General features: G+C 40.7%; 1 protein-coding gene across 8 annotated transcripts in view; it reads left to right on the forward strand.

Annotated features, from left to right (window-relative positions):
* The first annotated feature begins 332 nt into the window (after nt 1–332).
* LOC148891165 (band 4.1-like protein 3) overlaps nt 333–24,989 on the forward strand; it is a 38,733-nt gene continuing 14,076 nt past the window's right edge. The window contains exons 1-17 of one of the 8 annotated variants that reach the window (XM_089008971.1): nt 333–624; nt 6,534–6,718; nt 9,093–9,236; nt 10,315–10,419; nt 10,521–10,563; nt 11,313–11,388; nt 11,498–11,716; nt 12,186–12,273; nt 13,635–13,679; nt 15,219–15,371; nt 15,455–15,552; nt 16,549–16,724; nt 16,793–16,986; nt 18,427–19,023; nt 21,055–21,108; nt 23,577–23,612; nt 23,816–23,881. In XM_089008971.1, coding sequence (XP_088865097.1) covers nt 6,545–6,718; nt 9,093–9,236; nt 10,315–10,419; nt 10,521–10,563; nt 11,313–11,388; nt 11,498–11,716; nt 12,186–12,273; nt 13,635–13,679; nt 15,219–15,371; nt 15,455–15,552; nt 16,549–16,724; nt 16,793–16,986; nt 18,427–19,023; nt 21,055–21,108; nt 23,577–23,612; nt 23,816–23,881 — 2,268 coding nt within the window. In that variant the 5' untranslated portion in view covers nt 333–624; nt 6,534–6,544. Of the gene's footprint in view, nt 625–6,533; nt 6,719–9,092; nt 9,237–10,314; nt 10,420–10,520; nt 10,564–11,312; nt 11,389–11,497; nt 11,717–12,185; nt 12,274–13,634; nt 13,680–15,218; nt 15,372–15,454; nt 15,553–16,548; nt 16,725–16,792; nt 16,987–18,426; nt 19,024–21,051; nt 21,109–23,576; nt 23,613–23,815; nt 23,882–24,989 lie in introns of all 8 variants that reach the window. The other 7 variants (XM_089008964.1, XM_089008965.1, XM_089008972.1 and 4 more) reach the window with 7 other exon arrangements.

A 24,989-nucleotide genomic window follows, 5' to 3' on the forward strand; every position in this document is an offset into this window, starting at 1 on the left:
CAATGACATTTGGGCCATTCCCTCTCTGCTGGCCTAAAACTATCTGAATCGCGGACTGATGTTTTTCATGGTTTCCTACGGGAAATTAATGTTTGGAAGACACTTTTCGCCTTACACGCACTTTCTGGGAACCAATTAAGTTTGTAAGATGAGGTATCACTGCATATGTATATATTAATGTATATTGTATGTTACAGATTTGATTTCGAAAATGACCACATTCATAATGCATATTCGAATTTTGAAAAAGACCACGATGATCATGCATATTCCAATTTTGCCCTATCCTCTCAACGCACCGCGTGATGAGAGGCACCTTGATGACGTCACGTATTTCCTTTTGAAAGGCACTCAATCTGCCTTGTTCTTTCATTTTCGTGCGTGCGTGCGCGTGCAAGATAATGAAAATCCGCCTCGTTCGTTTATTTCCGTGCGTGCGTGCGCGCGCAAGATTGAGAGACAGCCTCGATTTCCCACAATTCTCCTTGCGGCGGAACGGACGCCGCTGAGAGCTGAGGGCGGAGGGACACCGAACCGCGGTAGAGCAACGGAGCTGTCACGGAACACAAGCCGACACACGGCGTATGCAACCCGCCTAACCAGCCACCGCAAGGAACGGTTGTGGTAATGAAAACCCGTTTTAATCACCATTTTTGTGTGTTTGTTTCGTCACGGTAAAAAGCGGACAGGGAATCTCGTCATCACGTCAGATGCGCCGCTTTCAGGGTCGTGAACGTACGTTAGTGACACCAAGTGACGTTCCCGTCCGGAAAGCCGCGTTCAAATAAGTCATTTTGTCTGTCTGAAACGTTAGCATAAGAAGCTAAAAGTTGACGTGTGGCTGAAGCTACGACGCTGTGCTTTGAAAGGTGAGCTAGCTTGTTTGATGTTAGCCTCGAGGCGAAAGAATAAGAAGTGAAAGAAAGCAAATGTCGATAGCAACTTTGATACAGATTGACGTCTGTGGTTGGAACTCAGCGTGGCGGTGTGTGTGATTTTGTGTTTTTGGAGGTTGGGGTGGGGGTGTGCAAGGTTATAGGCGGCCAGAACTGTACACATTTTGTGAGGCTGTTTGTGATCTGCAGTGCGGGTAGGCGTGGTCAGGGTGCCACTCACTCGCTGGATGTGCTTTTGCATCCTTGCATCCATCCCGTAGCGTAGCTTGATCTCAAGTCATTGAATACCCGCACAATTGCCACTTAAAGGACAACCGACATCACTGTTTTCTAACTGACATCAGAAAAACGTTTTATAGCATCTAAAATAACGTAAAATAAAAAATAAAACGTAAAATATAGCTATATGCGATGCTCAGTAGAAGTCATTTGAAGCCATTTTACAAATTATGGACACAATATGGACACAACTTGTCCTTTAAAGGGTCGGTTGTCCTTTAAAGGACATAGGAAACTATTAAAATCAGAATAATCAGTTTCCAGGTTCCCATAAAACATAATTTTTGACTAAATAAGCCTTAAAACTACACAAAATATACCTTATTTTATGTATAATAAATGTGCTATTGGATTGTAATTCAAGAAATAAACTGCTGAATAATAGTCGTTTTATTTACCTTTGTGATGGTCGTTGATGTAGTTGCCTCTTGAGTGAAGTTGCCGTGCTTTCTCGGCGATAATACCCTCACCCACACTGTCCCCTGCTTTCTGCTTTTTATTAATCCAAATCAACAGAAGTTTTTCAACCTCTTCTATTGCCTGAGCCCATTGCTTAGACAACACAGAAACACCTTTAGCCACAGGTAGCAATAGTCGATTTAGCATACCGGTGCTAGGACGCTAAGTCACACAAACGCACACCTCCTTCATGTTTTTCGATGATCTCCTTCTTCTGTTCGACCGTAATTTTCTTTTGTGTCCTCTTCGGCTTAACACTAGCCTGTGGTGGGGTCTTTTTCGGTCCCATAATAGCAAAAGTATTCCACTCGATAACAAACCACGTCTGCACTCAAAGGAAGGGGGTGAAGAAAATTCATCCACCAGCCACCGTGGCGCTGTTCGACTGTGTGGTTTGGTGTTCATCCGCCGAAAATTAGTCCGCCAGCCAGTGTGGCGCTGTGTGGTTTGGTTCCTTTGCCAAAAACTAGTTTGTCTGCCAGGATTATATTCTCACGAATTTAATGCTCGTAAGGTGAAAAATTCGTTAGCTAAAGCGTTTTTGTAAACCGTGGTATCACTGTATATCGGATATTTGTCAAACATCTCCAAACATTGTAGGTTCATGTACAGCACAGGTGTCAAAGTCAAGGCCCGCGGGCCAAATCCGGCCCACCACATCATTTTTTTCGGCCCGCGAAAGCAAATCAAACTTGTTAAATTCCATGATGATTGCTAAAATCTGAGCCAAAATTTGATATTTTTGGATGTCAACCACAATAAAAGTCATTATTCTTGACTTGAGATTTGAAAACGAGTTATTCATTAATTTGCTGTGTGCTCTATATGTAATACAGTAAAGTCTCGTTATATCGATATCGGATATATCGATAGTCCCGGTTATATCGATACTATTTCTATGCACGCATGGAGAAAATTACATGCAAACAGGGTCGGATATATCGATAGTCCCGGTTATATCGATATTTTTTCGGACTCCCTTGAATATCGATATAACGAGACTTTACTGTATTTAAAGGGATTTAAACATTCTAATGGGTTCCCCAAATTCATAACGGCCCTCGAGAGGAAACCATAACTACAATGTGGCCCGCGGCAAAAAATGACTTTGACACCCCTGATGTACAGTGTATACGTACGGCTACATGACATCAGCCTCACCTAGCGTGTCACTGCTAGTGGCTGAACGGACATTTTGAAAGTTCCCATTTTAGATCACTTCACATATGCAGAGGATGAGGCACGGCCATCTGCGTTCAGTGCCATTAGCCCGCGTACAACACAGCTGGGGCCCTCCCGGGAGTTTGCATGGCCAAGGTTTTTCTGACACATCACTCCAGTCCAGTCGAATGGCAAAGCGGCCCCTCCCCGAGTAATGGCCGTCGGGGGGCTGACAGCTGCCACGCACAATCCTTGCCACTGTAATCGGAAACCATGTTGCCGGGTCTGGACTTTTGGATTAAGAGTTTCCAGATCCCTAAAGTGCTTTTAAGTGGCCTGAATTGCAAACAGAAGGGAGATCTTGTGCCATTTGATTAGTTTGGTTTAAAATGACCCATTTTCTTGTCTGCCGTCATGAGACCGTCACACAATCTTTATTTAAACCCACTTATGGTGTTTTTCTTTTGATTGAATTTCTGATATTCAAATATTCTCGATCTCCATTGGGAAGGCGAAATATGATGTAACGAGCCAAATAAAAACATACGTGGCTATATGAATGGGTCAGATATTTATGAAAATAAAATTGAAAAAAGTGGGACGTTATGAGACGTTTTTATCCCACGAAAAAGTCGTTGAGAAAACTTTAGTGCACCATTATAGACGGCAAAAGTTAACAATGTAATTCAAATGTAATGTAAATGTAATAAAAATTTATTATTATTATTATTATTATTATTATTATTATTATTAGCTATCTATTAGCTAGCTAGCTAGCTTTCTATCTATTTGTCTTACTATTCTATTTGAGTGACTTCTGGGTTGTGTGAACGCTGGCGCATGTGGCTGCCGCTGCTCACCCACAGAAATACTTATCCTGTGACTGTAAAGTGACCTTGAGAGTTTTGAAAGGCGCTTGGAAATCAAATGTATTATTATTATTATTATTATTATTATTATTATTATTAAATACAGTAAAGTCTCGTTATATCGATATCGGATATATCGATAGTCCCGGTTATATCGATACTATTTCTATGCACGCACGGAGAAAATTACATGCAAACAGGGTCGGATATATCGATAGTCCCGGTTATATCGATATTTTTTCGGACTCCCTTGAATATCGATATAACGAGACTTTACTGTATTATGTTTATGCATATGTTTATGTATATATATATATTATATACTAGTTGGCTGGATAGCTAGCTATCTAGCTAGCTATCTATTGGCTATCTATTAGCTAGCTACTTTCCCATCTATTTGAGTTACTTCCGGATTGTGTGAACGCTGGCGCATGTGGCTGCCGCTGCTCACCCACAGAAATACTTATCCTGTGACTGTAAAGTGACCTTGAGAGTTCTGAAAGGCGCTTGGAAATCAAATGTATTATTATTATTATTATTATTATTATTATTATTATTATTATTATTATTATTATTATTATTATTATATATTATGTTTATGCATATGTTTATGTATATATATATTATATACTAGTTGGCTGGATAGCTAGCTATCTATAGCTATCTATTGGCTATCTATTAGCTAGCTACTTTCCCATCTATTTGAGTTACTTCCGGGTTGTGTGAACGCTGGCGCATGTGGCTGCCGCTGCTCACCCACAGAAATACTTATCCTGTGACTGTAAAGTGACCATGAGAGTTTTGAAAGGCGCTTATAAATCAAATTATATTATTATGATAGTAATACTTAACAAATAATCTCAAAACAAATTCAAAAATAGTCACCGTGGACCGAATAAAATGACATGGTGGGCCAGATTTGGCCCCCTGAGCCTTGACTTTGACACCTGTGCTATCAGATGATGAAAATGAAGCAAAGCTGACATTTGTTGACCACTTGAATGTCTATCCGGACATGCTGAAATTCCAAAAGTGATAAACGCTGAGCTCTGCTTTCAACACACTCCAGCAATTTGTAAAAGTGCCTTGTCGACGCGCAAGACTGCCGCGACTTTTGTCGTTGTTGAATTGGATCGCTTTCCTCTCTTTATACCATCTTAAAATGGCTGCTGAATGCATCTTTCTTTGACGCATAATGGCTGTTGTGGTTCATGCACAAGATGGCTTGTGTGCTTTGTTGGCTTTTGTGACTCAAGCTATCCCCCCCCCCCCCCCCCTCCCCGCGTTTCTGTCTTTGCTGGGATGCTCGATTCTCCATCCTCATAGTTTATAGGAAGGCCAAGGTTATCTGCCATGCCGTTTTGATCATGTGACTTGATCACTTCCTGCTTCCTGCAGACGCCTGGAAATGATATTTGACTACAAACGGCATGTTAGGAAGGAAATTTACATCCATTCAGCAAAAGCAATTTGAGAATTGCTATAAATGCCCGCGGCGTATTTTACAGCCACTTTTAAATCCTCAATGATTATTTCAGAAGTGGAACTTTATTTGTTTTTGTAGCCTTGACATTGATATACGCGTTTAATATGCTTTAGTTTGAGAGTTTAAAAGGTTGTTAAATTCTTCCCATCTGTTTGGTCTCTTTAGTATTGCGTGAAAAAGAAATACTGACACTAGTATTGTCGCGATCCATAGGTCAATATAAAGTCCTGTATTAACTCATTCACTGCCAGACAATGTGCAAAAAAATGTGTCCACTCCAGTGCCAGGGTTTTTGTCATGTTCACTCAAATTGCAGAACCCACAGAATATTGAGTTTGAGGACTGCATAAACATTCAATACAGCGTTGAAAACCGTAGACTCTTGTTTTATCAGGAAAAATATACAGTTAGTTAATTCCTAAGTTATGTGGTTCTGGAGTTATCTGATCTTGAAATGAGGGTGGCTGTACAAAATACAATACAATACATACACATTATTAATCCGCTTAACAGCGAGCAGAAACAAAATGAGTGCGCCGTACGTAACCCTTAAAGGACAACCGACATCTCCCGACAAGTTGTGTCCATAATTTGTAAAATGGCTTCAAATGACTTCTACTGAGCGTATTTTAATAAGATTCCACCGCATATAGCTATATTTTACCTTTTAAAAGACGCGCTGAATATTCAGGAAGTCTTGTTTCTGAGTTGGTGACGAGTCCGTACGTGACGTCACTAAAGGAACGCCCCTGACCGAAAAAAAAGACACATTGTAGCAGTCCTTCCATCACGTCAATGTATTTTGCTGTACTTGTTTGGTCTGACAACCTCGTGTTGCACCCAAAAGCTGCTAGAAGAGGGCGTCCAAGCTCCAATAAGGAATTTATCAGCCTGTGGAAACGGAGGTGGCCACATGAGGTTGCCATTTTGGGCCTCTTTTTTTGGGTGAGACATTTCCCCCCAATGTTGCCTCAAAATGGCACGGAAATAAATTATTTAATCGATTGCAAACATGTATGCTTTCCTCTTCAGAACTATTTGAATCATATTCATAACTGGATGTGTAACAAGAAAGCATATTCTCAGAATCTGAAGCCATTGTTTTGATTCTGCAGCAATGCAAGACGTCTTGGCGTGACATCACGAACTGGGGGCGGGACTTTCTGAAAATGCCCGATTCGCAGCTCAATTTTTAGCAGATTTTGGACACTTTAAGTCATTTTTATTGGTGTTTTGCATTTGAATAAAAATATCGTACTGCGTGTTTTGGGTATTTGAGATGCTATAAAACGTTTTTCTGATGTCAGTTAAGAAACCAAAAAAAATGACATCGGTTGTCCTTTAAGTGGTCAGCTGACTCATCCTCTTCTTCTTCCGCTCCAGCGTAATTTACCATGACAACCGAATCAGGCGCAGACTCTGAGGCCAAGCAGCAGCAGCAGCAAGAGAATAGCGCAGCGACTCCCGGGGAGAACCCGAAAGCAGCCGCTGAACCCGCTTCGCCTCAGAACCAACTCGAGCAACTTCCTGCCGCCGTTGGACACAGCACGCCGGCCAGGAAAGAACAGGTCATGTGGACACATTTCTATCCTATCTTGCTCGTAAATCTCGGATCGACGTGAGTCATTTGTGCCTTTGTATGAGAGGTAGTGGGGTGGGGGTCTCGGGGGGGTCATCATTCCATGCCTGTAGCAGATGCAGAGGAACACATGACAAAAACCGAGGGAGATGTTCAAGGACTTTAGTCTTGCGATTCACTTCTAAACATTTTTTAACTTCTCAAAAGGAACAATCAAGAAGTCACCTGAGTGCATTTCACGGTTGTTAGGATTCTATACAAACTCAGCCGCCTTTCAGTTCTACCTAGCAACACAATTGGACTGGCGAACCAATCGTATTTTTCCGCAAGGTGCAAATGCGGACTGACTGGAGCCGTGACATTTTAAATTCAAATGTTTTCAAATAAAAAAAACAAGATTAATGAAACAGAATTAATGAACGTAAATAAATGGCGCTAAAATGTCATATAGGAATAATTTTTATTTTTGACCAACTTTTTGTCTTTTTTTTTATTTGTCACTTTTTTGTGTTTTTATATATCTTTTGCAATGTTAACAAAAAAAAAATACAAATCATTTTAGTTACTTTGTATTTTATCATAATACGATAATAGCCATTTATAAATTATAATTACAGTGATGCCTCAACTTGCAATCTTAATTGGTTCCCAGAAAGTGTGTGTAAGGCGAAAAGTTCGTCTTCCAAACATTTATTTCCCATAAGAAACCATTAAAATGAGAATAATCCGGTCCCAGGTCCCCATTAAACATAATTTTCTATTAAATAAGCTTTAAAAGTACACTAAATATACCTTATTTTATGTATAATAAATGTGCTATTTTAATGTAATTGCAGAAATTGGATTGGATTTGCCTTTATTAGTCTCGCAGTGGAGAAATTTACATTTCACAGCAGGAAAGGATGATTATGAAAGGAATGAAAGTAGAAAAACAAAATGCACTATAGTGGTTCATATTTTTATATGTTAATTAAAAAAATCTTTGTTTAAGAACCACAAAAAAATTAGCAACATTCTTCCGGGGAGTTTCTCTAAAAAAATCATACATCTTTGTATACTTTCTTCCATCAGAGTATCATCTTACTATATTTCTTCAGTCATTAACTAATGCAAACGTGTGAACATGGTGCACAACTTTGTCTTCAGGTTTTGACGCTTGTATTTTATCGTCTTTACCAAAGCAATTCATCTGCCAAAAATGAAATGCACACTCCTGGTAACAGTGTCTGGTATGAGGATGCAGCTGTCCTTTTTTTTCTGTGATTGTGTCATATTTTGGCTGAAGATTGAGCAAAAGTACAAGAATGATGATTGTTTTGGTCAGTGTCCCATTTTCAAGTGCTGAATGCAGAAAAAAAGTTTTAGTGCTCAAACCCACTGAGCCAAGCGATGGAGCTTTTCGTGCCAGGACGGAATGACGCAAGAGTTGTTTTTACAGATTGAATATGAATGAACATAGACTAATAAAAATGACATAATCCAAGTTTAATACAAATTTTATTTTTTTAGTAGTTTTCTGTGAGATTGATCCAGATGTTTTGGCCTGGACCTGTAATTGAAAGCTTCTGTGAATAGTATTTGATTATCATGTAGAGACAGGAACTCATTTGGAGAAGCGGGCTCTATTTTTAGCTGCCAGACATGTGACAGAACGGCTGGTTTGTTCTAGATGTCTCTGTAAAGTGTTAGCAAAGTGGAAGTTGGATCGGGTTTCTGTCCTCCAATCATTATTCGTAATTTAACTACTCAAATTAAAAGCAAAAACAAGTGCATTTTTTTTTTTATCTTGCCTTTTGGAATCTTAGAGCTACTTATTGGGTGCTGATAAATGCAAAACGCTAGTAGCACTGTGATTAATATTTTTGCTAAATCCTATTTTCTCAGGTTACCGCAGATTTTTTTTTTATTACTACAGTAAAGTCTCGTTATATCGATATTCAAGGGAGTCCGAAAAAATATCGATATAACCGGGACTATCGATATATCCGACCCTGTTTGCATGTAATTTTCTCCGTGCGTGCATAGAAATAGTATCGATATAACCGGGACTATCGATATATCCGATATCGATATAACGAGACTTTACTGTATATCTTAATTTATTCTGAGGACATTGGTTACGTTCATGATTCCCCATAAAAAAAATTGGAAATGGATAGATATGAACAGGCAAGCTAATGTTTACATTTTTATTAGTGATCTATTTGTCCTTGAGCTCGTCATGTGATCATCGGGGGGTAACCGCGCTGGTGACCCTTGATCTATACAATGCGAGTTCACTTTACCCCCACCTAGATGTCTTTTTTTTTTTTTATGTGTGTTAATTTTGAGAAACTAAAATACGTATGATCTTCACCCATCAGGAGACAATAGAAGAAGACCAAGAATCCCACCAGTCTTCTACCAGTCGTCTCTCCAGGTCTCCTTTAAAAGGAGGGAAGAAAGTGAAGATCATGCAATGTAAAGTGACGCTACTGGATGGTTCTGACTACACCTTGAATGTGGAGGTGAGACCCACGCCCAAAAAACAAAAATACCTTTCTGTAATTTACTATGTTCACATGTGGGCCGATTGTTAACTCATTCACTTCTCGACGATATGCAAAAAAAGTGTCCTCTAGAGTGCCAAGGTTTTTGTCATTTTCTCCCAGGACCCACAGAATATTGCGTTTTAGGAAAACATAAACATTCAATTCAGAATAAGAAACCTTAGACTCTCTTCCTTCATCACAAAAAAAAGAATTAAATCCTAAGTCATATGGGTCTGCAGTTATCTGAGCTTGAAATGGGGGCGATTGTACAAAATACAATACAAATCATACATATTGATTTAAATAGCGCTTTAACAACTATAACAAAGCGCTAACATGGACAAAAGACAAATGCTGCCCCCTAGTGGGAGGGAAAAACCTGGCCAGAGGTCTGACCAGCGCTTTATTGGCAACCCCCACTACCCCCCCCAGCCCACCCCCCCCCAAAAAAAAACGGAACAAATTCAGGAATGGCGTCACAATTTCCAATTCCTGAATAAATTCGGGAATGGCAGCGAATTAAATTACTTGCTCGGGAGACCTTCAAAATAAGACTCCTACCACAGTCGAATTTGCGAAACAACTTCCCGCTGCATTCTCCTCCACAGTCAAGGCGCCAAGGTGTTGGAGTGCAGCTTAATTCATTTTTGTATTTTATTTTTTATTAATTTTTGTGTTAAAAAAAAAGGTGAATCGGAATCATCTTTATTGCCAAGTATGTAGAACACGTAAGGAATTTGTCTCCGGTAGAACACGCTGCACTAGTATCATCATCAGAAAAATGGAGTCACTATACAGTTCTCTTTGGGTTACTGTTTAAAGAGTTAATGGCAACCGGGGAAGAAGCTGTTTAAATGTCTGCTGGATTTGGTGCAAATGGAACGGTCGCGCCTGCCTGAGGGGAGTAGCTAGAAAAGGTGGTGGGCAGGGTGCGTAGGGTCCAGTCGGATTTTCCACGCCCTTGTTTAAAACACTGAAGCCAAAAATTAGATGCGCCGGAGATCACTCATCGGTTGACACAACGTCAATTACATGTTTGTTCTCCCCTTCGCAGAAACGGGTCAAAGGTCAATTTCTCTTTGACAAAGTCTGCGATCACCTTAATCTGTTGGAGAAGGACTACTTTGGCATCACGTACAGAGATGTGGAGAAACAGAAGGTATTGTGACAAACGCCAATGTCAACAACATGTGTCGCTTGCTTCGGTTTCAAAAATAGGACTTGATGTTTTTTTTTTTGTCCCCCATCTGTTTTTGGCAGAATTGGCTGGATCCGACCAAGGACTTGAAGAAGCAGATCCGGAGTATGTGTCTTTATGTCTAACCAAAATAACGCTTTTTCATGCCTCAATTTCACAACTCTATTACTGCAACAAGCAAAACGAATACAGTGAGACCTCAACTTACTAACTTAATTGGTTCCCAGACAGAGTGTGTAAGGCGAAAAGTGTGTATCTAAAAAAAAAATCCCCATAGGAAACCATTAAAATGGGAGTAATCCGTTCCCGGGTTTCCATAAAATATACTTTTCAACTAAATAAGCCTTAAAACTACACACAACATACCTTATTCTATGCATAATAAATGTGCTATTGTATTGTAATGAAAGAAATACACTGCATTGTATCATAAAGTCACTTTATTTACATTTGTGATGGTCATTTATGGCTTGATGGAATGGCGTTGGAGGTCGAAGGTCAAACGGAATTGCTGTTTGGAAAGAGAGGCACATTACACGAGGACTGTAATTAAAGAAATAAACTGTGCTGTAAAATAAAGTTTTATTTACCTTTTTGATGGTCGTTGATGGCGTTGAAGGACTGTTGGTAACTTAACCTCTGGTGCTGTTCGGTCGTGTGCGTCCGCCGAAGATCACTCCGCCAACCGTGGTGGGTGTGTATTATGAAAATAGTGCTTATTATAAGGTTTAATTTTCAGAAATTTGACGTTTGTAAGACGAAAAGTTTGTAAGATAAGGTGTTTGTAAGTTGAGGTCTCACTGTACTGTAAATGCCGCTCGATGAAACTATTCCAACTTCCTTTTGCTTCACAGATGGTTCCTGGAACTTTGCTTTTAACGTCAAGTTTTACCCTCCTGACCCCTCCCAGCTGACCGAGGATATCACAAGGTGCATTGGCGTGTTTCTTTTTTGGATATTTTCTTGGATTTTCACTGCCACAACATGAGTAAAATCTTCTTTGACATTTTTTTTTAAATGACATTTTCCATCCTCCTAGGTACTACCTGTGCCTGCAGCTTCGTGACGACGTGGTTTCGGGCCGTCTCCCCTGTTCCTTCGCCACCCACACCGTTCTGGGCTCGTACACCGCGCAGTCGGAGGTGGGCGACTTTGATCCGGAGGAGCTGGGCAGCGACTACATCAGCGAACTACGCTTGGCACCCAACCAGACCAAAGAGCTGGAGGAGAAAGTCATGGAGCTCCATAAGACCTACAAGTAAGGATTTTGAGCTCGGTGAGATGACAGAGGAGAACATCCATGTGAAATAGACGACTCCTTTCATCAGGGGGGAGCTAATTTTATTTGATAGTAAATTATAAGGTTGGAACTACCGGTAATCGGTTCTTCATTGTATCTCTGATTAGGTTGCCTATCATATTGCCTTTGCATCGCAACGCTTTGTGACTAATTCAATGCGGTCGAGGGGCGCAGCGCAGTAGCAGTCAGTGTGAGGCTCTCACGAAAGACCATCCTTGCTAAAAAATGGACACACTCACAGCTGCTTGGTTGGGGATTCGGCTAAAAACGTCCACGATCACAACAAAAGGAAATTGATTGACTTTGCCGTTTATGTGATACGACCAAATTAGGTCCGCTTCCTGTTGAAATTGATTACATTCTCCGGTTTTAATCTGCTTTTCACAGTCCTTTCTTCAATGTTCTTCATATGTTGTCGTTCAATCAGAGGGATGACTCCTGCTGAAGCCGAAATGCATTTCTTGGAAAATGCAAAGAAACTGTCCATGTACGGTGTGGATCTCCACCATGCCAAGGTAAACAGAATGCACACAATTGGAGGGGGCCCATGTATTTTTTGTCAACTTAATGGCAGACGTTAGCAATAATAATAATAATATTGATAATATTATTATTAATAATAATAATAATAATAATAATAATAATAATAATGGCGTCGTGAGAGTGGCTGCCTTTCCAGCAGCTCACGTATTTTGTTTTTCTACTTTCATTCCTTTCATAACTTTGCTGCTTTGAAATGTAAATTTCTTCACTGCGAGACTAATAAAGGCAAATCCAATCAAATAATAATAATAATAATAATAATAATAATAATAATTGCATTCATGGTCTAGTTTATTGAGATATTTTATTATATATCATTTTATTTATGGTTATATTGTTCTTTTAATTGTAAAGCATCCTGGAGTGTTCAGAAAGGTGCTTGTAAATTATTATTATTATTATTATTAATAATAATAATAATTTTAATGTATCCTGTCCAATTAACTCATTTGCTACAATTGCCGAATTTAGTCGTGAATTGAAAAGTGTGACATGGAGCACCATTCCCGAATTTGTTCGGGTTTTGTTTTTTCTTGCGGGTGGTGCCGATAAAGTGCCGGTCAGACCTCTGGCAATGTTTTTCCCTTCCATAAGGGACCAGCATTTCCCTTTTTTCCATGTTAGCGCTTTGTTCCAGCTTCAGTTTTTGGTAAAGCGCTATATAAATCAAAATGCATCTATTGTATTGTATTTTGGACAACCGCCCCCATTTCAAGCTCAGATAACTCAGGACCCATACAACTTAGGAATTAACTCTTTTTTTCTGATTAATGAAGAGTGTAAGGTTTCTTACGCTGAATTGAATGTTTATGTCATCCTAAAACTCCTGCAATTTGAGTGAAAATGACAGAAATCCTGGCACTGGAGTGGACACCTTTTTGCACATTGTCCGGCAGTAAACGAGTTAATGTCAAGTGAAACACTAATGTGGCGCTATTTCAAGAAACAAGCAAGACTGGGGCATCACATCCATTGGATTACCACGATGAGCAGTCATGGCTGCCACTGCGATGCCTCACTTGCACCATCACTACCACCGCTACTGCACTGCTGACTCATCATTTCACCTTTTCTACTTTGGCTTGCGAGTAGCCGAGTTAGCATCTTTTGCCACGACGCCGTTATACGTGGATCTCTTATCAGCAGTCAAATACAACCGAGCGAGAGATTATTACATTCACGCATTTATAACAGATGACCTTAGTAGATAAACTAGCGCCGTTCCTCGCTATCAATGTCCGGTGTAGTATTACCCTGTTGATAATTGACAAGAAGTTACACAGCGTATGAGACGGGCCTTCCTCTTTTGTCTCCCCTCTCACCAAACGCAAAGTTGGTAGGGCGTCTCTATCAAGGCTCGGCTCATGCCGAGGGAGAGGTAAGCGGCTGCTTATTGTGTGTACGCATGTGCGCTTTCCACATGTGCATGTGGTTGAAGACGCGTTTCAAAATCCCTGGAAAAACAAAGGTGTCAAACTCATTTTTTTTGCCACGGGTCACGTTGTCGTTACGGTTTCCTCTTGGGGGGGGGGGGGGGGTTATGAATTTAGGGAAGCCATTAGAATTTTTCATCCTCTTCACATATCACATGTAGAGCGCACAACAAATGAATGAACTCATTCATTGCCATTCACGAAATTATTCGGGAATTGAAAATATGACGTAGAGCACCATTCCTTTGTTCGGGTTTTGTTTTTTCATGCTTGGGTGCTGATAAAGCGCTGGCCAAGTCCTCTGGCAGTGTTTTTTTCCCTTCCACAAGGGGGCAGCATTTCCCTTTTTTTCCATGTTAGCGCTCACTTCCAGCTTCAGCTGATGTCAAAGTGCTATATAAACCAATATGTATGTACAGACACGTTTCTACTTACGAACATTCAAGTTACGAACAACGGTACATACGACCATTTTTGTTGTAACATGTAGTATTCTCTCCAGTTGTACATGTACATATCTTTATCGAGCATATATTTTATTCAATGTTTATTTTTCAGTACAAACCAATGCAGGTTACTTATACAAGCCTTGAACATACTTATATAAACCTTAAACATACAACAGATTTTCTTACACCTAAAAAACACTGTCTGTAAGAAAATAATCTTTTGTAAATTAGATATCAAGTAGACAGGATGAACTTAAACATACTTACATAAGTCTTAAACATACATTCCATACAAAATATAGCACTGAATCAACTTATGAACGGATTCACCTTACGAACGACTGTTCGGAGCGCATCTCGTTCGTAAGTTGGGGAGTGTCTGTATTGCATTGTATTTTGGACAGCCGCTCTCATTTCAAGGTCGTATAACTCCAGACCCGTATAATTTAGGAACTAACTCTTTTTTTTCTGATGAAGGAAGAGAGTCTTAAGGTTTCTAATGCTGTATTGAAGGCTTATGTAGTCCTAAAACTCAATATTATGTAGGTCCTGGAATATTAATGACAATGACAAAAACCCTGGCACTGGAGCTGACACATTTTTCCACATGTCTGGCAGTGAATGAGTTAACTAGTTTTCAAATTTGAAGTAAAAAAAAATGACTGGGATTGTGGTTTACATACGACAATTTGAAATTTTGGTTTGGACTTAATGAAATTTCACTCGTTGGATTTGTTTTCGCGGGCCGAATAAAATGATGTGGCGGGCCAGAATTGGCCCCCAACCTGTGACTTTGACACCTGTGCTGTACGACTTCCCGCTTTGGATGGATTCTCCCCTAGCTTCCACCCGGGAGCATAATATCATCCGCCATTGTCGCTAAGGCTCCCCCTCGAGTCCTACTTTGAGGTTGCAGAACCATTTGCTTGATTCCACTCGCCACCTCCCTGCTTCATCCTGATAACAGTGCGTTCTGTCCCGTACATAATGTAGCACCGTGCGCCATTTATCATCCTCCGATGTGTTTGTTCTTAGGACTCGGAAGGCGTGGAGATCATGTTAGGAGTGTGTGCCAGTGGTCTCCTCATCTACAGGGACAGGTTGCGTATCAACCGCTTCGCCTGGCCCAAAATCCTCAAGATCTCCTACAAGAGGAACAACTTCTACATCAAAATACGACCCGGCGAAGTAAAGAACTCTTCAAACTTCTATGATCAGAATCTTTTCACTTGTTTTAGTCGATTTGATCACATTTGAAAAATGGTTTCAAGTTTGAGCAGTTTGAAAGCACCATTGGTTTCAAGCTTCCCAACCACCGTGCTGCCAAACGGCTTTGGAAGGTCTGTGTTGAACACCACACCTTCTTTAGGTAAGAGCAATTCCACACATCCAGCGCTCATATCAGGGATTCATTTGGGCCCCTTGCGCCATTGACACATTTTGACAGCCACTGGCGCAACTTTGTAACTCCATTGCGGTAGCACCGGCACATGTCTATTATGATTAGCGCATATTGCTACATGCTACATATGACGTACTTCTGTTAATATAGCTAATGAATCAACAGCAATTGAAAACGATTTGTTTTCCATTAGAAGTTTTAACTTTAGTCGTCTGCCATCTTGTCTTACTGATATCGAGCCATAATCACCTCGCATTTGTTTCGGTGCATTACCTAATAATAATAATAATAATAATAACAATAATAATAATAATAATAATAATAATAATAGGGGCGGTAGTCGAGTGGTTAGCACAACGGCTTCACAGTGCAGAGGTCGCCGGTTCGCGTCCCGGTCCGGCCTCCCTGTGTGGAGTTTGCATGTTCTCCCCGGACCCGCATGGGTTTTCTCCGGGTCCTCCGGTTTCCTCCCACACTCCAAAAACATGCATGTCGGGCAGATTGACCACTCCAAATTGTCCCTAGGTGTGAGTGTGAGAGTGACTATTGTATGTCTTTGTGTGCCCTGCGATTGGCTGGCAACCAATTCAGGGTGTCCCCCGCCTCGTGCCCGAAGACAGCTGAGATAGGCTCCAGCAACCCCCGCGACCCTAATGAGGAATAAGCGCTACGGAAAATGAGATGAGATAATAATAATAATAATAATAATAATAATAATAATAATAATAATAATAATAAATAATAATACCTTCCATTTCAAAGTGCCTTTCAAATCTTTCAAGGTCACTTTACAGTCACAGGATACGTTTTTCTATGGGTGAGCAGCGGCAGCTTAGAATTTGGCCCAATTTTCAGACACAAGATGGCGCCCTTTTTTTAATTTCCCACATGCATCCCCGCATATGGCGGCAATACAGTTGAATCAAACGCTTCGGACATTTGTAACGTGTGAACTTTGAACAGATTGGTGTCACCCGAGGCTCCGCCCAAAAAGTTCCTCACCCTCGGCTCCAAGTTCCGCTACAGCGGCAGGACGCAGGCTCAAACTCGCCGGGCCAGCTCGCAGATCATTCGCCCTGCGCCCTTTTTCGAGCGCTCCGCCAGCAAACGTTACAACATGTCACGCAGCTTGGACGGAGGTAAGTTAGGTCTTAACGAAACGCCCGCCACCTTCCCACATCTCATCCGTCTTTCCGTCCCGTTCCAGCACCCATCGCCGAGAACCACGAGACTCTGATGAAGAACAGCGACATGATGGCCGGCAACGCCAGGGAAGACATCATCACCACGGTGACCACCGAGAAGAAGGCAGAGGAGGAGAAGGCAGAGCGGGAGGATGCCCGAGCGGCGACGACGGAAACCGCCGCCGGCACGCTGACGGCGCTCAGACAAGAAGCGAAGGTAAACCCCAGCAGGCTCAGCGTTGCAGGGCTTTAGTAGTACAGTCAAACCTTGGTTTTCAAACATCTCAAAAAAAACAAAATTATGCCTTGGTTTACAACTGAAAATGTGTTCTCGACCAAACTGAGCGCACCTGAATGCACCACTGGACTCCCCTCCGTTTCCTTATACAGTGATACCTCGGTTTACGAACCCTTTGGCTTACGAACTTATCGGTTTACGAACGTTAAATTTATGAAAATTTTACCTTGGCATACAAACTATTTTTCGGGATACACACGGAGCGCCACAATGAGTGATGTGTCGTTCGCGAACGAGCCGGTTCTCGGAGCAAGAAAATGGCAGCCGGCTCATTTTTGTCCTCTATTCCACGCCCCCAGGTTAAAACCACGTGATTGGTCAAGAACGCAGCAGTGAGGGGAGGTGGTTTAAACCTTAAAGAGACAGACAGACGACAGAGAGAGAGAGAGTGAGAAAATGGATTTCAACTTTGATAGTTGAAAGGCAGAGTGTAGACTGCAAGGTTAAAATTCCCATCAACCAGGCTCCGCAAATAACCCGCACAAGCCATCTGTACACTTGATACAAAAAGCTATCAACCCAGCTAAACAGAACACAATTGATGAGGAACTAGGTAAAATTATTGCAAAGAAAGTACCGAAAAATGATCATTCCTCAAGATGGTGAAAGAAGAAGGCTATGTTCCTTATCAAGTGTTTAATGCTGATGAAACTTGCTTTATTACACTGTATAGTTTATTTCTTTAGTTATAATACTATAGCTCATTTATTATACATAAAATAAGGTATATTTTGTGTAGTTTAAAGGCTCAGAAAAAGTAGAAAATTACGTTTCATGGGGACCTGGGAACGGATTATTCTTATTGTAATGGTTTCCTATAGGAAGTTAATTTTTGGGATACACACTTTTCACCTTACACACTCTGGCTGGGAACCAAGTAAGTTCGTAAGCCAAGGTATCACCATATATGGAAAATTTTGAAAATACACCATTCATTAGGGGTTTATACTCCGGTGCGATTTATACACTGGAAAATACGGTAGATTAGATTAGATGAGCCTTTATTAGTGTCACAGTGGAGAAATGTATTCATTTCACTTTTCTACCAAATCAGTTTTCGAACAGGTTTCTGGAACGGATTATGGTTGAAAACCAAGGTCTGACTGTACTGTATTGAACTTCCACAAGTTTGAAATCCATTTCTGTTTTTTCGATTTCCTTGCGGCTGATGAAAACGAATCGCGTGCTTGTAGTTTAGATTTTGCTTTTCATCCTTTCTACGCTTTACTAATTTGCTTTTTTTCCCCCCCTCCTGTCCTTCCTTTTAACCCCACACTTTTTGCTCATGTCTGCTCACGCGTGTCGGCCTCCCTTCCCCATCGCCGCTCACACTCGCGCTCACCCACGCATCCCCATTAGCGCCCCCATCGCACCTTAAGCAGCAGCCCGCTCGGCTCCGAGCTCTCGCTGCCCTCATCGCCCGTGTCATCGACCAAAGTGCGCCGACGGTGCAGGGGAAACGCACGCAAGCGAGCCTCCTCCGTCAGCCCGGTCAAGGACGGCGCCGGGCGGCGCCGCCAGCAGGCCCGCTCGGATCGCCGCGCGGCTTTGCTGGCCGAACGGGCGCTTCTCCTGTCGGCCCGCAAGCAGCGGCTAGAGCACGGAGGCGGCGGCGGCGGGGTGCGCGGCGGCACCCTTTTCTCGTTCTCCCTTCACCTGCCTGACCTGTCGGCCGTCCTGGACGAGGACGGCTACCTGAGCTTCCCCGACCTGTCGGAGATGCGCTTCCTGCCAGAGTGCGCTCAGCACTTTTTGCCCATCAAGTCGCCGTCGCTCATCCCCTGCTTCCTCTTCATCTTCTTCTTCCTGCTGTCCACCTCCTTCTCTGTGCCCTACGCCCTGACTCTTTCCTTCCCCTTGGCGCTGTGCCTCTGCTACCTGGAGCCCAAGGCAGCCTCGCTGACCGCCTGCATAGCCCAGGGCTACCATGACTATGACAGTTCAGAGGAAGAGGAGGTGTGTAAAAGTTGAAGCCCTTTGACGCCCGGTCCCGTAAGGCGCTCTGCTCTTTTTTCGCCAGTCCAGAGTCGAGCCGGACACTTGCGGTGTCCCGGTGTCTGTCCTACTTTCACAACCTCGCATTCTCCATCCCTCATCGTCATCCAGAGAAGTCGCCGTTTCATAGTTGACTGCTGGCCTCATAAGAGCGTTAGACACTCCAGGCCAGCTTTTTTATTTCTTAATTTTCACTCTAAAGGAGACATATTACACCCTTTAGTTTTTTTTTTTTTAATTTGTAAACAACATCTGATCAAGAATCATCACGTGCTGTTTTTTTTCCACATACTTTACAACAGAACGGAGACATTAATTAGATCACCTGTCTGTCTTCCACTCCGTTTTTAACACTTATTATTAATAGCAAGTACGAACCGAAAAAACCTTTTCTCTCTCTAAGTTCCACTACCATGACCAATTTCAAAATAAAATTAGTGTAATGTCCATAAAAAATTAGAGATTTCATATTCGTAAAAAGTATAAATATTCTTGTAACTGACAATGTGCGAAAATGTGTCCACTCCAGTGCCAGGGTTTTTGTCATTTTCACTCAAATTACAGGACTCACAGACTATTGACTTTTAGGACGATGTAAACATTCAATGCAGCGTAAGAAACCTTAGATTCTTTTCTTTCATCAGAAAAAAAAGAGTTAATTCCTAAGTTATATGGGTCTGGAGTTATCTGAGCTTGAAATGGGGGTGGCTGTCCAAAATATAATACAATACATACGTATTGATTTATATAGCGCTTTAACAACAGCTGAAGCTGTAACAAAGCGCTAAGATGGACGTAAGGCAAATGCTACCCCCTCGTGTGAGGGTAAAAACATTGTCAGAGGTCTGACCAGCGCTTTATCGGCAACTAAATGATGATGATGATGATGATAATGATAACAATAAAGATAATAATAATGTTGACTATGATAATAATGATGATGATGATGATAATAATAATAACAACAATAATAATGATAAAGATATTAATAATAATAATGACGACAATGATGCCGATAATAATAATGATAATAATATTAATAACAATAATAATAATGATGACTACAATAATGAGGATGATAATAATAATAATAACAATAATAAAAACTATAAAGAAAATGATAATAATACATTTTACTGATAGGCACCTTTCAAAACTTTCAAGGACACTTGACCGTTTCTCATATCACTGTAAATATTCTTGCCAAAATGGCGTCTGAGTGTTTGTCATTTGTTGTCATGACAACCAGAGCAAAGCTAAAGCATCGCCATCAGGCAAGTGGCCGCTATTTGCAAAAAGGCCGTCATTTGAAATGTGAACACACGCACATTTTTATCTTATGCTAACAAGCTAATCTGCGCTGAACTTGAAATCCGCTTACCTTTTCCCATCTTTGAAGGTTTCATTCCATTAAAAAGTCACTTTTCCATAATATGTCCCCTTTGGAGTACCCTTAGCTAAATTATTAATCCCTTCCACAATCCCATTTCAACACACAGCTTTGTGCCTAACCGTCTTGTGTCATCGTTCCGATCCATGACTCATTTCTCCGCATGAAAACATTTCCTATGATTATTCTTGACTCTCTGCATTGCTCCGTATTTAAATGATCACATGATCTACATGATGTAATGCAGAGATATGTCAAATATGCATGCTTGAGGAGAGCCTTGGAAATCCCGATTTTTCAATTCAGCCTTGAAAAATGGACTGACTTGAAGGTCTCTGCTTCCTCTGTGTCCAGTCTTTTTTTTCTTTGTTTTATTTCTATTTGCTCTTCTTTTAATTTTCTTTCGCTGCCAAACTTCTCTGGAGCGTTTGACTGAGCCGGAGAGCAAACTGTGCATTTCCATTTTGTTTTCCATCTGTGGTTATAAAAGGTGTTGTGTCTATTCGGCGCTTTTACAATGTTGGGGTGTTGTTCTGTTTATATTCCTCCTTTATTTTATTTTTTTGCCGCTCGGAATGCTTTCCGTGGCTTTGACAAAGCAGACGGACAGCGAACAAACTGACTTTGCCTTCGATGGAGATATAACTGCCACGGAGGTTCGTATGTCGAGGGATAGGGAAGGGGGAGTGGGGCGTTGCGCATTAATGTTGCATTTTAACTCATTCACTGCCAGACATGTGCAAAAATGTGTCCGAGGTTTTTATCATTTTCACTTGAATTCATGGACCCAGAGAATATTGACTTTGAGGACTACATAAACCACAGGTGTCAAAGTCGAGGCCCGTGGGCCAAATCTAGCCCGTCACATCATTTTATTCGGCCCACGAAAGCAAATCTAGCTTGTGAAATTCCATGATGCTTGCTAAAGTCCAAACCAAAATGTCAAATTGTCATATGTAAACTACAATAACAGTCATTATTCTTGACTCCAGATTTGAAAAGTAGTCATTCATCAATTTGTTGTGCGCTCTGTATATAATATGTAGAGGGGATTAAATATTCTCATGCTTTCTCCCAATTAATTAACAGCCCTAGAGAAGAAACCATAACTACAATGGCAAAAAAAATGACTTTGACACCCCTGACATAAACATTCAATGCAGCGTAAGAAACCTTAGACTCTCTTCTTTCATTAGGAAAAAATAGATATTTCCTAAATTATATGGGTCTGGAGTTATATGAGCTTGAAATGGGGGCGCGTGTACAAAAAGCACATACTGCCCCGTAGTGGAAGGGGAAAAAACATTGCCAGAGGTCTGACCAGCCCTTAATCGGCACCCACTGAAGGAAAACCAACACCCGAATAAATTCGGGAATGGCGTTCCACGACTAATTTTCAATTCCCGAATGAATTCGGGAATGGCAGTGAATGAGTTAATTGACGTTTGTGGAATTTAATGCACGTGAAATATTTTCAACTGGGCACGGGTCCGCACGCAAGGGCTACACTGAAAAATTACAAAATAATGTTTGTGATAAAACTTTCACAACAGCTGCAGCTTTAACAAAGCACACATCATAGTCAACACAAAGAAAAATAATAAACGCAACACATCATACGTAGGGACTGGGGTTATACACTACTACTTCCATAAGGGGAAATGGAGTCGGTGACAGTCGTTGCGAGACCTGTTGTGGCTCACTATTACTTTACATATACAGTGATACCTTGGCTTACGAACTTAATTGGTTCCCAGACAGAGTGTGTAAAGCGAAAAGTGTGTATTCTAAAAATTTATTTCCCATAGGAAACCATAAAAATGAGAATAATCTGTTCCCGGGTCCCCATAAAACATAATTTTCTAATTTCTAATTTTCAAAACTACACAAAATATACCTTATTTTATGTATAATAAATGCTATGTATTATAATTAAAGAAATAAACTGTACTGTATAATAAAGTGGTTTTATTTACCTTTGTGATGGTCGTTGATGGCTTGAGAATGCTGGAATCAGCATTAAATACTTATGGCTTGAGAATGCTGGAATCAGCATTAAATACTTGATGAGGAACGTAGTGTTCCTCTTTCACCATCTTGAGGAATGATCCCTTGTAGGTGCTTTCTCTGCGATCATTTTATCTAGTTCCTCATCAATTGTGTTCTGTTTAGCTGGTTTGATAGCTTTTTGCAATACTTATGGCTTGAGAATGCTGGAATCAGCATTAAATACTTGATGAGGAACGTAGTGTTCCTCTTTCACCATCTTGAGGAATGATCCCTTGTAGGTGCTTTCTCTGCGATCATTTTATCTAGTTCCTCATCAATTGTGTTCTGTTTAGCTGGTTTGATAGCTTTTTGCATCAAGTGTACAGATGGCTTGTGCAGGTTATTTGTGGAGCCTGATTGATGGGATATTTTAACCTTGCAGTCTACACTCTGCGTTTGAACTATCAAAGTTGAAACAAGTCCAAATTTCACTGTTTTCTATCCATTTTCTCATTCTCTCTCTGTCATCTGCCTGTCTCTTCAATGTCTAACGGCCTCACTCTCTCTGTCTGTAACCCCCAACTAGAGGACAAAAACAGTCACCTGCCATTTTGTTATTAGAAGCACGGGCCTGTTCGCAAATGACACATCACTCATTGTGGCGCTCCGTGTGTATCCCGAATAAAAGTCCGTATGCCAAGGTAAAATTTTCAAATTCAACATTCGTAAACTGAAAAGTGCGTAAGCCAAGGGGTTCGTAAACCGAGGTATCACTGTAAGTGCGTATAAGGCGCAGGGTCATCTTTTGAAGAAAATCAAGGCTTTTAGGTGCGTCTTTACACTGGAAAATACGGTCAAATTGTCACAATGATTTTTTTTTTTATAAAAGTTTGATAGGGAAAAGTAGCACGTTCACTTGACTGTTTATTGCTGCTTTGTTTTCTTCAGTGTGACTTCTCCACTGCACACTTCATCTCTGATCTCCGCTAACTCAATCATCACCGACACTGATTTTCCTTCTTTCCACCTTTCTCGCCACCTATTTCCATATCCTGCTTTTCTCTCTCCCTCACTGCCATTTGACCCCCCCGACCCCCTTGTTTGATCACCTCACTATTTCCTCCCTCGCTGTCAGTCGGATGCAGACGACGACTCTGAGATGCCCACTCAGGTAACGCCACGTGGCATCGCTTACCTGCTGCCATCATGCCACAACGCTTCACTGCATGAATTCATTTGATCTTTCCTTCACCACATGTTGGCTTCTTCTGTCTTATTTTTGATCAATCAAAGTCCATCCCTGTTTTGTTTGTAGCCATTTCGTAGCTCCCAGATTCTGAAACCATGACTGTTTGTTTGCCCTATCACCCGCAGTGTAGCATTATAAGACGAGTGAAAGGGGAAAACGTATATGTCAAGCACAGTAATCTGATGTTGGAGGTTAGTAAGAAAAAAAATCATGGATTCATCCTGATTTCAGCATTGTTGTGTGCTGTGTCTCGCATCTGGAGTTGTTCTTGTGAGCATTCAGGGTTGTGCTAGGAACTTAGCATCTGTAATGCTAACAGGTTTGCTTTGTGACTCACGGCATGCGCTTTATGATTTGATTGACTCCGAATTTGAATGCGTTGTGGCTACATTCTCGAATTCAAAACCGCTACGCTGTAGTTGTGCAATTTGGAAGCTGGTTGTTTTTAGGGAGATTGAACTCTGAAAATAAATTGAAGTTCAGAGGTTAAAATGGCCGAAATGTGGTTGATTATAGAGATAAACACAAAAAAAACAAAGATGACATTTCAGTCTGATGTTACTCGTAATTTTACTCAATTTCACAGTTTTCACATTTTTATTTTCATGCCGTTTTCGAAGCTTGAATTACAAATTCTTTCCTGAATAATGGCCGACCATAAAATCTGAATTAAAAAAAAAAAGATTTGTTGTAACTTTTAGTTTGAAAAATATAAGTGTTCTTTAAATTTCATGTTTTGCGATCATTCCTGTAAATTTCTCTTCACAAAAAATATTTTATGTGAAGATTTGTAACAATTGCCAAAAAAATCACTGCAAACCCTAATATATTAGTAAATACACAATATAATAAATACACTCAAAAACTTCAGTTTCTTTTACCCTGGTAAAAATGTCTTTTTTTTGTGAAACATAAACTGGAAATAGTTGTGCTTAGTTCATACTGTCTAGTTCATGTCTAATTTACAATCGATTCTTTACTTACTTATATAAACTGGAAATTCTATTTTTATTTTATTTTTAGAAATAAGACCTTCGTTATTCTGACAAATTGTGCTCAACTTTGGGAAGTTTTGCTGTAAATACAATGTATTATTGGATTGGATTTACCTTTATTAGTCTCGCAGTGGATGAATATTCATTTCACAGCAGCAATGTTATGGAAGATGAAAGGAAAGAAAGAAGTAGAAAAACAAAATACAGGAGCTGCTGGAAAGGCAGCCATTATTATTATTATTATTCGTAGTAGTAGTAGTAGTATATTAATCATTTTATGTTTTAATTATTTTATTAGTTTTTT

Source organism: Hippocampus bargibanti, linkage group LG11, assembly GCF_051943395.1.
Source record: "Hippocampus bargibanti isolate YZ-2025 linkage group LG11, ASM5194339v1, whole genome shotgun sequence".
In the NCBI taxonomy this organism is placed as follows: Eukaryota; Metazoa; Chordata; class Actinopteri; order Syngnathiformes; family Syngnathidae; genus Hippocampus; species Hippocampus bargibanti.